The sequence below is a fragment of the Ischnura elegans genome, chromosome 1 (genome assembly GCF_921293095.1).
Source record: "Ischnura elegans chromosome 1, ioIscEleg1.1, whole genome shotgun sequence".
In the NCBI taxonomy this organism is placed as follows: Eukaryota; Metazoa; Arthropoda; class Insecta; order Odonata; family Coenagrionidae; genus Ischnura; species Ischnura elegans.
In genome coordinates, this window is record NC_060246.1 from 78,630,615 (window position 1) to 78,644,199 (window position 13,585).

The 13,585-nt window shown below is 37.4% G+C and overlaps 1 protein-coding gene across 1 annotated transcript in view; it reads right to left on the reverse strand.

Moving 5' to 3' along the window:
• Positions 1-319: 319 nt before the first annotated feature.
• The window catches only part of LOC124163924 (ly6/PLAUR domain-containing protein 6-like), a 52,983-nt gene continuing 39,717 nt past the window's right edge, over positions 320-13,585 (reverse strand). The window contains exons 3-5 of the mRNA XM_046541040.1: positions 9,084-9,164; positions 2,804-2,943; positions 320-1,089 (exon numbers count right to left, since the gene is read on the reverse strand). Coding sequence (XP_046396996.1) covers positions 892-1,089; positions 2,804-2,943; positions 9,084-9,164 — 419 coding nt within the window. The 3' untranslated portion in view covers positions 320-891. The remainder of the gene's footprint in view (positions 1,090-2,803; positions 2,944-9,083; positions 9,165-13,585) is intronic.

Consider the following 13,585-nt stretch of genomic DNA (forward strand, 5'->3'; position numbering starts at 1 on the left):
GATCTGTTGATGTCGCTTGAATTACCTCTCTTGTAAAAGGTCCTTTCCCATTCTTTGGTATCGGAGGGTTGAGTCTTTAGTGAATAGAGTAATTTCCAGAGCTCTGGTCTTGGAAGAGGCGGAAGATATATTTCTCTAGCTGTCTCGTTATTAGTACCATGTCTCGTTGTATCTGGATTGGCACCGAAGGGACTCGTTAGTGAAACTTTAAAGTTTCTACATCTCAAAATACTTATTCGTTACAAACAATTAGGTTATTGTTTCAATTGGCCAACGTTCGGGTGAAGGGTTCAATTTATTTTAAGGGTAAATCACCAACTTTATTGAAAATAGATTTATTCGAGAATCAAAGTGAACAATAGAGAAAAGTGACGGATTCACTCATTTTAAGTGAGGAATTACATAAAGGTATTTACAATAAATTACTCTGTTTTTCCATCAACATGTAACCTTCGGTTTCAGTGAGCTGATAAAATTAAACATCGGGGAGAATACTGATCAATATCACCTTGAGCTTTGTCGAAGAAATCTCATAAACGCGTAAGAATGAAATACTTCTCCAAAAATGCGGCACAACCTTAACTTTTCACTATTGATTAGGTTCTAACACTCATATTTTTCTGTCTGGGTAATAGTAAGGTACCGTGACAAGAACGTTAGAAATTTTGCATATCTTTACTTGGAATGATTGTGATAAAATTGTAGACTTGAAAGCTTGAGTTACACATCTGCCTTCCAGTGAACTCCGCTTCTTTTTCCCAGTTGGGAATCTTCCCCACTCTTCCCTGGAATGTTTTTCTCGTGCGTGAGAGAATAATGGAGTTTTCTCGGCCATCAATGAGTTTCTGTTGATCGGGTTGAGTGGTCTGGGATGAGACTTCCGTTTTCGGTTCAAGTTTCCGCGATGAAGTGTCGGATGTCTTCCTGAGTGAGGCTCACGAGGAGGCAGAGGGCAGGCAGGAGCGTTGCGAATCGAGAAATGAAGGGGAGTCCGACCGCTGAGGACTTGGTTTGAACGAAAGTTGCCGTTTCCGCATCCACCGGCGCCTTCTCGTTGCAGTATTCGAAGTCGCAGCACGCGTTGCAGCTCTGGAATGAGTGAAAATGAGGACCCTATAATCACAAAAGTTGTACTTCTGCATGAACGTACCCAGCGGAGGGTTTAGGGGGGTGGAAAGGGGGCAGCTGCCCCTCCCTCTAGAGGCAAAAAACGCAAAACTCTAAAAGAAAAATCAGGACTGGATTGAAACGAAAGTTTTAAACTAATTTTATTTGAACCCACGAAAAATGATATTAGTAAAAGCAAAGTAACTAATACAATGTTTTCAAGCAAATAATTTTATCAACTGATAAAGCGCTGTAATAATTTTCTTAAAATTTAGATTTCATTCACCTTTTCTATGCTAAAATGTTACAACTTGAACGACCACGGCTTGCTCCCCCCACAGTTTTGGGCCTGGGTACGCCCTTGTACTTCTGTACTTTATTGTGTGCTCTTATATTTTTTATTTTGTACTTCCATTTACTTCACATGATATTTTTTTCCACGTGTCAAATTTAATGAGATATTTTATTATGCATAAAAAATTGATATTTTTTCTGACTAGCATTCTATTTAAATTGAAGGATGGTAGCTTCCACATTGGTGTTAACCACTGAAGCTTCCTAAAGCTCCCATATTTTTTGTCGTTGTTAGCAAAGCTCTTAAGTTCAGAAATTGAAGTAATGAATTTATTATTTTCATATGACAATCCTCACAGTTGTCATGGTAACCCCTTTCATTCGTTTCGTAGGGAGGAGAATTTCTCTCATCCAAGTTACAAAACCGTGTAATGATTTTGACGCTAGAAAGCTGAAAACAAAACAACATGAGGCACAGCTTCTAGAATCGTATAAATATGATATATTGGAAATATTTTTTGCTGAGTCACAGTATTCGGGGTCATAGTGAGATATCAATTTGAGGAAAAACCATGCTTGGACCCCACTGAATCGTTTTCGTAAACATTTGAAGAATAATGAAACTCCTCGTAAATTCCCGGCGTGAACTTATAGGTATAGAGAGTTTGACATAATAGATATGAACGCGATTGAGTCTATACTTTTGAAATCATATCATGTTTTAATCTTACATTTTAGTGTGTTGGTTTCGTGGAATTGCATGGACGAACATTCTTCTATATTCCGACGAATCTTTATTTATTAATTTATTTGCATCCAATACAAAAACAGTCCTGTAGGCGTTATAAATTGGATTTTTAAAGAAAGGGTAAATTAATAAAGTGCAAAAAGGGAACAATAACAATAAAAACACTCATTAAATCAACTACGTTATTGCGTATTGTTTCACTAATTTGACGGCCTCATCCGCTCTCTTTGTCATTTAAGGAGGGAGGGGGAAAGCAAGTGGGATTTAGAGTAGTAGTAGAAGAAGACTTAAAGTCTTCTGATGGCGGTAAAATGTGATGAAATACATCCAAGGATTATCTATTGGGAGACAAAAGAAAATTTTCAACGTAGCGATTGTTTTGGACTTCAAATTGTACTCCAACAGTATTTAGTTAGCCTGTTTCCCTCTTTTTGAAAAAAATAATTGACTCCGACTGGAAACAAGGAATTCTGTGTCCATTTTATGTCACTCAAGCAATTATTCTGCGTGTCAAATTTCTATGTTGAGTTTCACAAATTGACGAAAAGCTATAGTCATTTTAATGTGAATTCCGGTTTCAATGTTTCATAATTGTAAAAAATTTAAGTTAAGGGAAATGGAATTAAATTTGGTGGATGAAATCTCATGGATTACCGTCTGGCCCCCTTCTCTCCGGCATCCAATGGATTTGGGGTTACACTCATCATCTCCGGCGCATCCTTTGTTCACCAAGAGGCTGTCTCCCTTGCTTCCGAATCCTTCCAAGACGTGAAGACTGTGACAGAACTGTTTATCTGTAAACAAAAAGAGTTTTCTTTTTAAAAGCTTATAGATAGAAGTAAATGCGTGTGCGATGGTGTCACCAGACGATGGGTACGTGTAAAGGTTGACATTTTAACTTAATTTTAATCCTAATTTAAGTATGCCGGGACTAGCCATGTTGATACGGAGTCACCCGCAATTCATAAATTGTGCGAAAAATCCGCAGAGAAACATTCATTCGCCTTGAGCGGGATTCGAACCCGGATCTCCCTATTTCCGGTCGAGTGCTTCAGCCAGTTAAGATACCGAGGCGTCATTCCCCTGTATGAAAATATGGATTATTGAATACTGTATCACTCTCGGGAAGGATTGAAGTTTTTCTGTAGTGTTAAGGTGCTGGAAGCGATTTTTACGAATTTAAAGTAATTCTACCTGATATTAATGCGATTTTATTAGCACGTACCTGAAAGTCGATTTGCGCGTGTGCATTATTTTTCGGAGAGCTGCAGTAAGTATACAGTAGTATGTAGTTCCTAGGTATATTGTATTATCAGGGACGATTCTAGACATTTTTCTTGTGTAAGCAAACAACATTCTGCTCATTTCCCTCATGTATAGCCTGAGAGGCAGAAGGGATTCTCTCTGGACACTTTTTAAAAAATAAATACAAATACTTTGGGATTAAGGGTCGAGACTTAAATATCTGGGTGAATATAAAATATTCTTGCTCTTATATATTGAATGTAGTATTTTTAGAGCTTAAAAACCAATTATATAGGTATATATTAAATTGAGCGCTTAGGCACCCCCTTTTGATACGCGGCCTTACGCGGCCGCGTACTTTGCTTACAGCTTAAACCGACCCTGAGTTCTATGCAACATACATACGATGATTGAATAAAACTGGAGTTGGAAATAAGATTCTATAATGATTGCATTTACTGGATAAATGTTTAAGACTCCATAATGAATCAAATGAGGAAAATAATACCTGTAAAAATTGTCAGGATGAAGATGATAAACAGAGAATTAATAAATTCATAAAAAATTAATTTATCACATGTGCTGAAATTCATGCCTAAAACAAAAATATTTACATGCAAATACAGGAGGAATAGGCATTTAAACCACGAGCTGAGACATCCATAAAATCCATTTTATAATCTATATTTCATGTATAAATTAATCGATCAGAATCGATTGCTTTAAATGCCTAAACGTTGGATCATTCTTTAATTGGATTCCTTAGAAATAGAACATTTTGAATAATGAGGTATCTATTATTTTATTTCATGTTCTAGTGCTAATTTTTTTAAATTTTTTTATTAACTTTGTTGCTATTTTATTTCTTTCATTGCTCTAGGTTTGGAGTGGGACTTCTGTTACCAAAAGGAAACCATAGATAAGAGAAACGATGTGGTTATTGTACCTTTGGGCGTTCTTCAGAGTCGCAAAATTGGATATCAAAAAGAAAAAATATCGAAGACACTTTTCATTATGCTGGATGCCATTAAACTATTCAAAATGCACCCCGTTGTTCCAGCGAGTAGTATTTAGAAGCCTGTACCGTTTCATGGCAATGGTGAATATAGTTCCAGCTCCGTGTAATTATTCATTCAACATCAAGTGGAATCATTTTTATATTCGTATAAATCCTCGGGTACAGGCCGTGCATGCTTATTTTGTGTTCGCATCTAGGAGATTCTTGTAGCTCTATTATAACCCCACTCCGTTTCGTGTTTTTGGGAGGAAAATGCTCGTCTGCAGGAAAACAGGTTTTCGGATTAGATTTGATCGCATTGCAGTGCATGCCCGACGAGAAATGAGAAATAACATAACAATTTATGGAGAAAAGTTTCGTAGGTTTCCCTAGGCGACCGTTTGGAAAATAGGATTCGTCCGAATTACCCTCTTGCGCTTCATAGATAAGCTTTTTCAGCTCTCGCTTCCTGCTTTTTGGCGCGGATAATCTTGCATACGGAATGGCATACATCGGTAGCGGAACTGAGAGCTTTTTTGAATACTGCAAAGGGAGTTCAAGAATCTATGCATGCTCCTCGAAGCAGGTAGAGAGTCAAAGTTTTAACAGCTGCCTCGAGATCAGAGGCGCCGACTTATAAAAAATATTGGGGGGGCCCATATCGGAGGTCTTGCCCCGGGAAGAGGTTAAATTCAAAGTGTGTCGCAGCACCGAAACACTACCATGATTCACACCACTTGATTCAGTTAACCTGCTTAACCTTATAATTATTTGTTTCAACACACATTGTTGAATTTATTTTAAAAGGTAACGATCGTCAAACATGGGAAATAAAAATAACAAATATATTTTTGTGATTTCACAAAGCATAATATAACTTAATTATTTTCTTGAATTATTGAGGGGGCTCCGCCCCCCCAAACGAATCTTTGAGGGGGCTCGGGCCCCCTCAGGCCCCATGGAGTCGGCGCCACTGCTCGAGATCCATAATGTCATCTATCAAATTTGGGAATTTATTGTATGGGAAGCCTTGTACCCTGCTAAGGCCTCTGTTGATCTTTCAGGACGCCTAAATTAGATGATATTTCAACGGGTGACCGAATTTGTGCTTTTGAACGGAGGTTATTGGCAGGTATCGACGTGAAATTTTCTGAATTATTTTTGCTTGAAACATACCGTATAGTTTTACTCGTTGCTGTACCCTTTTCCTTCTAGTGGTGATTGGAAAATTTATCTAATACTTTTTCTCCGATTTTGATGTCATTTCGCCATTCCTATTTACAATATAAGTTATCACTCATTTTTTCAGATTTCTTAACTCGCATTTCAGAGATAAAGATGGGATAAATTTTTTTCAAGTAATCTAAGATACATTTTCGAGTGATATGCGAATATTTCCATAACCGCGGTTTTCTTATACGGTTAGGCCGTATCATTTACTGAATCAAATCCTGTGGAAAATAGTCTAAAATATTGACTTCTTTTACCGATTTCCCATTGTAAGTACCTACGCAGAAAATAAGAGCAAATTTTTAAATCCAGTTATCCTACTCATATTAATTATTTGATATAGTAATGTTTTAAATCCGTATAGAACTTGATGAAAGATATCCTGGGAGGAAAGATCTTTTTGAAACATGTGTAATGGAATCATGCCTGTACAACATTAAAAACTGAAGATAAAAGTTGTTATGACGTTAAAATTCAAATTGAAACCGTATTTTATGAAGCTTTAACATGTTTCATCAATTTGAAAATATATGTACTCCTTTACTATGGAAGTAAGAAGCGCGTTATTTTCGGGCCAATTTTAGCGAGATTTCGGGGGGATTTCAAAATAAAATTATTCAATTGAAATACATTTGAAAACTCCTCACCTAAAAGTCTCTCATTGCTTAATGTAGCGCAACGTATGACATTAAATGTCTTGCTTAATGAAGTTTGGGTTCGGTTTGGAAATACGAAACTTATGAATTATTATTTTTTGGCGCGGTCTTCGCGTTAATTTGGGTCTGGGGAACCAGCCGACATTCGGGTAAAAGGTGAGGAAAAATGTTCGACATTTTAAGGAATTTTCGTAGTCTGCGGTATTTTTTTTTAACTTCCACGACCTGTGATGGGATACAAGGTAGAAAATGCTTTATTTCAGTTTTCCATGGATTTTGACCATTTGAATATGCGTTACAGGTACTGGGAATTAGTTATGGTTAAAAATTCGCGGAGTTACGCATTCAATTCGTCCACAAACTTCGAATGTCACCATGAAGGGCCTGCCAAGAGTTGGCTGTCGTCAAAATTTACGTCTTTTTTGGTCAATTGAGGCCCGCGAATCAGTTCTTTTTTTGGTATATGTGAAATATACTGATTTATCTCATGATCGATTTTTTTTCTTTAATGGTTGGATCACTCATAATCAGTTAAATATTTAATCGGGAATGAAGGTGAGGAGAAAAAAGAGCAGGATTGTCTTTTAGGAAATGAATAATTTAAGGTGCTGTGTCCCAAGCTATAGAAATGAAATTCGCTGGACCGCATCCAAGTGAATTGTTCGAGTTTCCAGAGGGGCCGCGTGTGGCGAGTTCCTCACATAATTTCAATTGTTTCCCGGGAGGAAAAGCTGTTTGTGACCCAAAACCTCTTGCATTCCGGCGCTTTCTCTCTCACCACGAATCTTGCCGGAGCTCGACCTCGCAAAAATCCCTTTAGGCGGCCTGAGAGAATGATGATAATTGAAGTGCCACGAGTTCTTCTCTTCCTTGTGTTATCCGAGTGAGAAAAGAATGGGTCCTGATTCTGAATCCTATGCTAGTTTAATGTAAAAGGGATTTAGAAATAACTTCTCTTGTGAGCCCAGAGTTTAAAATGAAATGTGCTCAACGATAAAGGACTAAGGCCTGTAAAGATTTAATTTATAATGTTTTTTTCGGCCTCTCCGAAAGGAATTTAAATAGCATGAAACCTTTGGAGGTTACAATTTTCGTGATTTTAGAGGAAGGAACGGGATTTATTAATTAACGCGTTTATTTATCAGACCTACACTAATATATTCTCTTATTGTATATTCTTGTTAATTAAAGCGTCTCACATCAAAATATTGTTTAATCTGTCGGCGCGATTTGGTGAGACATTTCATTTTATCGTGAAACCAAATGGTTGAGTGTCGTTTTCTATTTGATAAATTTGGAGCATCGCATGAATTTGCCTCATTTTGTTTGTATATGGAATTATAGAATTGAATTGTCTCTGAATCGATATTTCATTAGTTTTTCATGTTCTTTTTTTTAAAGATGTCCCACAAGGTAAAAAAGGGAGGCGAGTATTTTGCAACCCGACGCGACATGCGAGCGTATGAAGTGAGATCACTCACGATAGAATATAGGAGATAATGAACTCTTTCAGTGCTTCCAAGTAAGCGCCGATGGTAAAAACGTGTGGAAAAAATCAATTAAACGTTGAAATATTAACGTGGTAATGCGTTTGCCGTTTGCATGTCATACCTGTCGCAATGTCCTATGTTTACACGGTCTTATTTCGCACAAAGGGTTTCACAGAATGGGTTTTCAAGAACCAATGCATGATCTGCGACGTAGTAATGCAGTTTATTTTGCCATTGATCAGTATTTGGCCAGTTTGTGGGGTACACTCCTTTTGGAGAATTATTTTACGCAATAATTAGTAGAAATGAATAGTTAATTGCTGTAAAGTTCTAAGTATTGCTGCGAAGATATTTTTCGATGGGTAGTGGATAGTCCGCCACAGATTACTAGCGTTTTTACGTGACTTAATTTAGATTGCTAAGCCATAATTTCAAACTTATGGAGTGAGAAAGAAACTTACCTTTGTTAGAACATTTCTTTTATTTTATTTGTCGACTGAATGATAGGATGTCTTTGATTGCGTGTGGAGATTTTATCAGTCGATTTTCTTTACTGGAAAATGGCTCATAGAATATAAGACATTTTTAATGATATGCTATAATAAGGGCCTAGGGGTATACTACGAGTTGAAGTGCGCCCATTCAAAGCTGGAAGGGTCAAGTATCGAACCAAAAGTTCCTCACTAGTACCATAGGGTAAGTATATACTTACTCTATGCTAGTACTTCCCGCTCACCCAGTTGGAAACTTGTGAGCTCTATATCTTGTTTCATGACCTTGTAGTATTTGCGCTCATTCAAGATATACAGGCCATAACTCGTAGTAGTAGGTACCTAGATTTTTATTCCATCGGGATAGATTTTAGTAGATATGAGTTTATTCCGAAACATTTATCTGTCGGTAGCGACTCCTCCAGGAGTAGCTACTGATTGTGAGATTGAAAAGCGCCGTTAGGAGCCTCCAATCACCGTAAACAACATGTCTCGTCCAACGGGGGAAATTTCAAAGTTTTTGTTGAAAGCGTGGATGGAGTGGCCTCCGCGATACTCTCACCATTATTTCAGGACACAGTCGCTGGTGCGCGGGGAGAATATTTTGAACGGCCACCGAAATCACTCCCCGAAGTTAGTTTTCGTTCGGGGAGTTTTATGCGGTGCCGTGCGTCTGGTCTCGCCGCTGCAGCGGCAGGAGGTCGCCGCGAAATGCTCTCCATCCAACCCTTCCATTTAATGGCACCGAGCCCGCCTCTAGCGCAGATCATCCCGCTTGGAATCCGTCCCGCCCTTGTTAGTGAACCGGCGGTCTTTGTGACGCACCTTCCGGACATGGACGATCGATGGCGAACCGGTTGCACACTTGGTTGTCCGTGACATTCATGCACGTGTAGCAGGTGAGCTCTGGAAAAAAGAAGAGAGAAGGACATTTTGTCAATCCTCCGCCAATCTGCGCTGAGAAAAAAAAGATGTGATAAAAACTATCAAATTGGTATGGTAGGGAGTAGTTTTGTTACTCAATAATTAAACTTTGATGCAAAATAATTAAGCACTTGATTCATTTTCTCAAAATTTCTTAATAAATTTTATAGAGAATGTCGACATTTCATAATTTGGTCAATTTTAAGAAAGAGTTTGGTAAAAATATCTGTATAAATTCGATTCGATTCAGAGTTTGGTCACTTTTATTGAAGTTATGATTAATTTTACGAAATCGCTTGCCTATGATTTTCTGGGTGAAAATCTTTTGTATGCGCACGCTGCGTCGGTTTTATCATCCTTTTGATTTTAGTTGTTTTTATCGAACTGCTATGGCCATTTTGATAGACTTTATGTTTAGTTATCGAAATATTCAATGGTCCAAGGGAACCGAAAAGTTCGAAAAATTTCATCAGAATTTGATATTTCTAACTAAACTTTTTTTCAGTGCGGAAAATTTACGGTTGGGCGCGGCAATTATTTTCACGTAAAAAAGTATCAAGCATGCCGCATTACAAGCTGCAGAAGTTAGAGGTTTAGGGCATTGGTTCTGGTTTTTTGTCGTTGGTTTAGCTACAGCTAACAATTAGTGTTAGATAGCTATAATAATCTCAGCGTGAGTCATTGTTCTTCACTAACTTGAGTTAGCGGCCGATGAATGTAACCAGAATAAAATCAGAGGATTCAAGCGTGTTGAAGAGGTATTTTTCCACATTGAAATAAATACTTGCAATATTCCACAAAGAAATGGTATGATGAAAGCATCTGTTAGCCAAAATTTTCCTTGTAATAGGTTATGAACATGCTTATTTATTACTACTTAGCTTACTTTACTGATTGAAAAGGAATATTTACGGACATAGAAAGTGATAGAAATTATTTTTGTGTGTGAGTGTGTGACTGAGTGTTAATTTTTACTTATGCGGTCACACAGAACTTTTAAAATTTATAAATTATTTTTTTTTTGCAACTAAGGTTAAATGTCTGGATAAACCGGCCATAGCGGCCATTGTTCACATTCGGGACTCGACGAGAAGGGCTAAGTTTTTTTTCCGCTTACTTGGCCCTCTCAATCAATAAAATTATCGGCTACCCGTCTGCAATTGTATGTATAAAATTGTGGTGAAATGCTATATAGTGAGAATTAGGAAATTAACTATCTGATGCTTCCACCTCTATCTGGAAGTAATCCGCCATCTAATTCATTCCCAAATTTAATCGTGGTGCTGAGTTTGAAATAAACTCCCTTCCTTGCCTTTTCATACCCCTTGGCTCGAAACACTTCTGAAATTAATTTCACCTTGGATGAAACTAAAATTATGGTGTAGATAAGAATACAATTCATGGGTGAGTGCAAGAGATATATCTAAGATAGTTAGTTGATGCTTCGAAAGAAATGGTGTTGCGTGACATCATTTTAATGGCAGCGAATGAATTTATCCTGTTTTCAATGCGCGTCCTTTTCCTAATGGAAAACTCGACATTAGTCGACATGATATTATGGAAGCATTAAATACTTTTTTTCTTTTCTGAGAGAGATGAAGGTAATTGTGTTTGTTTCGTGGAAATTACTCTTCGCTGATAACTAGTCACAAACCTTAATCTCATCGGGACTTTGTATTTTTATCGCTAAAGGCAAATATGTAAATATACGAATTCATAGTTTTTCCTTCGATTTGTATTCTTATGTGTCATATTTTTTCCCAACTGCCGGTCTGAATGTAACCGACTAGTAAAGAATATTATAATCAGTAACAGATTGCATATAATGTGATTGCTTGTATGGAGAATAATATCTTCTTCATTTTCGTAAAAGCAGTCAGTAAAATTGGATTTGCATACAAATTGTACCGTTGAAAGCTGTGATGTAGGAGTTTATTATTTTAATGAATCTATTAGTAAATAAGGAGATAATCGTGTTTGTTTGTACGAAATCAATATTTTTTCTTAATGGAACTGTTGAGGCACACATTAATGGATGGAAGTATTTAGATTTTATTAATTTCAACGCAAACCGTAATGTGTGTAAATATCGTAGGAAAAGATTTTTCATCTTAATTTAAGTTCTTATGGTGCATCGTGGTGAAAATATCCGAGTAAAACAAAGAGTCTTTTGGAAATAAAAGTTCTTTCGCAAATAGAACGTCCACTATTTATGAATATCAAGAATGCAGCCAACGCTGGAGAAACCATGATGATTTTGCATGAAAGTTGGTGGTTTTTTGGTGTTGCAAAATTAATAATTGCATGGATCCCTCCATTACGCTGAGAGCACCAATGTCGTTTTGGTCCGAGTAGCTACCTAATTATTCCACTTGGCATTGCTTTGAATTAGCCTTGTTTTTTAAACGAAGCCGTACTACTTTTAATATTTGTGTATGCATGTAACGCAAGAAATATGAACATATTTCCCATATTATACCAGGCTGACATGGCCGAAGGCCAAAACCAGAAGAAAATATTTGCTTGGTTCATATATGTACTGCCTTTTCCAAATCAGTAACCAGGTTATCTGAAGCAATTTTTTCCTCCTAGATAAAACATGGCTAATGTTACCACCCGAATGATTCTTGATTATTTGATTCCTCCTCTACATAGGACTACTACCTACCAATTATCTTTCTGTGTCGCTAGAGCCACTTTATGGAATAGTATGCCTACCGACGCGATGCAACGTGTAAAAATTCGTTTCAGTATTTGTTTAAAAAAAAGATATGTTTCGTATCTATTCAACCAAGAACGGTCTTAATTTAATGCTTATGCAAAACCTCATTTAAGGATTGTTATTTTTCATAATAATATAACTGCTTTGAAGCAATGTGTTATCGAGCTCCAATATATAAGTGTACTTAGTTGTATATTTTAAGTGGACGAAGAAGCACAAGGACAATAGATTTACATTCTATTCTAATGTATTCATCAGTCAAATTTTTATGGCTCAAATTTGAGCCTTCTTGGATGGAAAAAATAAACGTCCAAAGCATCGCTACTATTTCCTACCTTTCAATGTGTGAGGAGAGTGAATTCGATTCAATCGGCATTTTAATGGCAGAGGAATGTTGCCCTCAGCATCGATTGATTTGCCGCCATAGAACCCTCCGGTTATTCTATTTCATTTTGATTGGCGCAATTTCGGGTGAAGGGAGAGACGGGGAAGAAGCCTCCCCTCGGTGCAGTAGGTTCACTACGAGGCAGGGCGCCCTTGGCCGCATCCAGCTGCACCCCGCGCCGTTCTATTCACGTGACCGACTGCGCCAGTGCATGGTCGCACGTGTTCGGATCCTAGATCGGACGAATGCACTATCGGTCATAGATCGATTGAATAGTCAAGAGGGATTGATAGATAGAGGAGGTAATAAAAGAGAACAAAATGCGAAATTGCACTCTTGAGGGATACTCAGTACGTCCAGAATTCAAAATCAATACGGCGGGGAACGCTTTTTTCCATTTCATCATCATTCTTCTATCTCTTTCTCTCTCTCCTTCCCGATGGCAGAACTCCCTATTTCCGAGCCGGATCAGCATGAATTTTTATTTTATTATTTAGGTTTTTCCCTCAAACTCGCGACTCTGAGGCGAATTTTAAAATGTAACCGTCGTGCATCGGGATGGAGGATATCCGTTTCTTCCTCTATCCATCATCGAAGTTGGCAAGAAAGGGATGAAGTAGCCCTGGAGTAAGGAAGCGGTGTCTTCCTCGATTGAAGCTACCGTAGGCCCGAAACGATGAAGTGCTTACAAAAACAGAAACCCCATAGGGTTCCTATGGTTGTGCTAAATAATTGGAATAACGATAGTGGGAATAACAAGTCATTAATATCAATTTTAGTGGCCGAGAGAAATGACATCACATATAAAACTGAATATCAATATTTCTCGTTTCTCTTAAAATCACACCGGCGATGGCTCTCCACAGTTTTCTCTCATTTTTAGATAGCTCTTCCTTAGTAGTCCATATTTTTTCTGGATTGTCGTCATCGATCTTCACGGCTAAAGCCATCGTTTGAAACATAGGTGAAATTTCCCGCCATATTTATCTAGTTAATGGAAGCCAACCAATTACTTCTGTATTATAAAACTTGTTACTAAAAATGAAATTCAATATTATAATCTTCTTACTTTACAGAGGTTGGTCAATATTTTTCTAATTAAAGATTTTGTTTTCCTTTTTACCTCAATTTCATGTGTCGATGTAGGTTGTGGGATTTGATACTTCCGTCCCTTCTCGTCTTCTAAGAACCTGATTGGGTTTCCATCGTGTCCAACCGAACTAACATTTAATGAAAAAAATCAAGACTGTGAATTATAAAAATTTGATTAAAATAAATTCAGCATTAATATATATT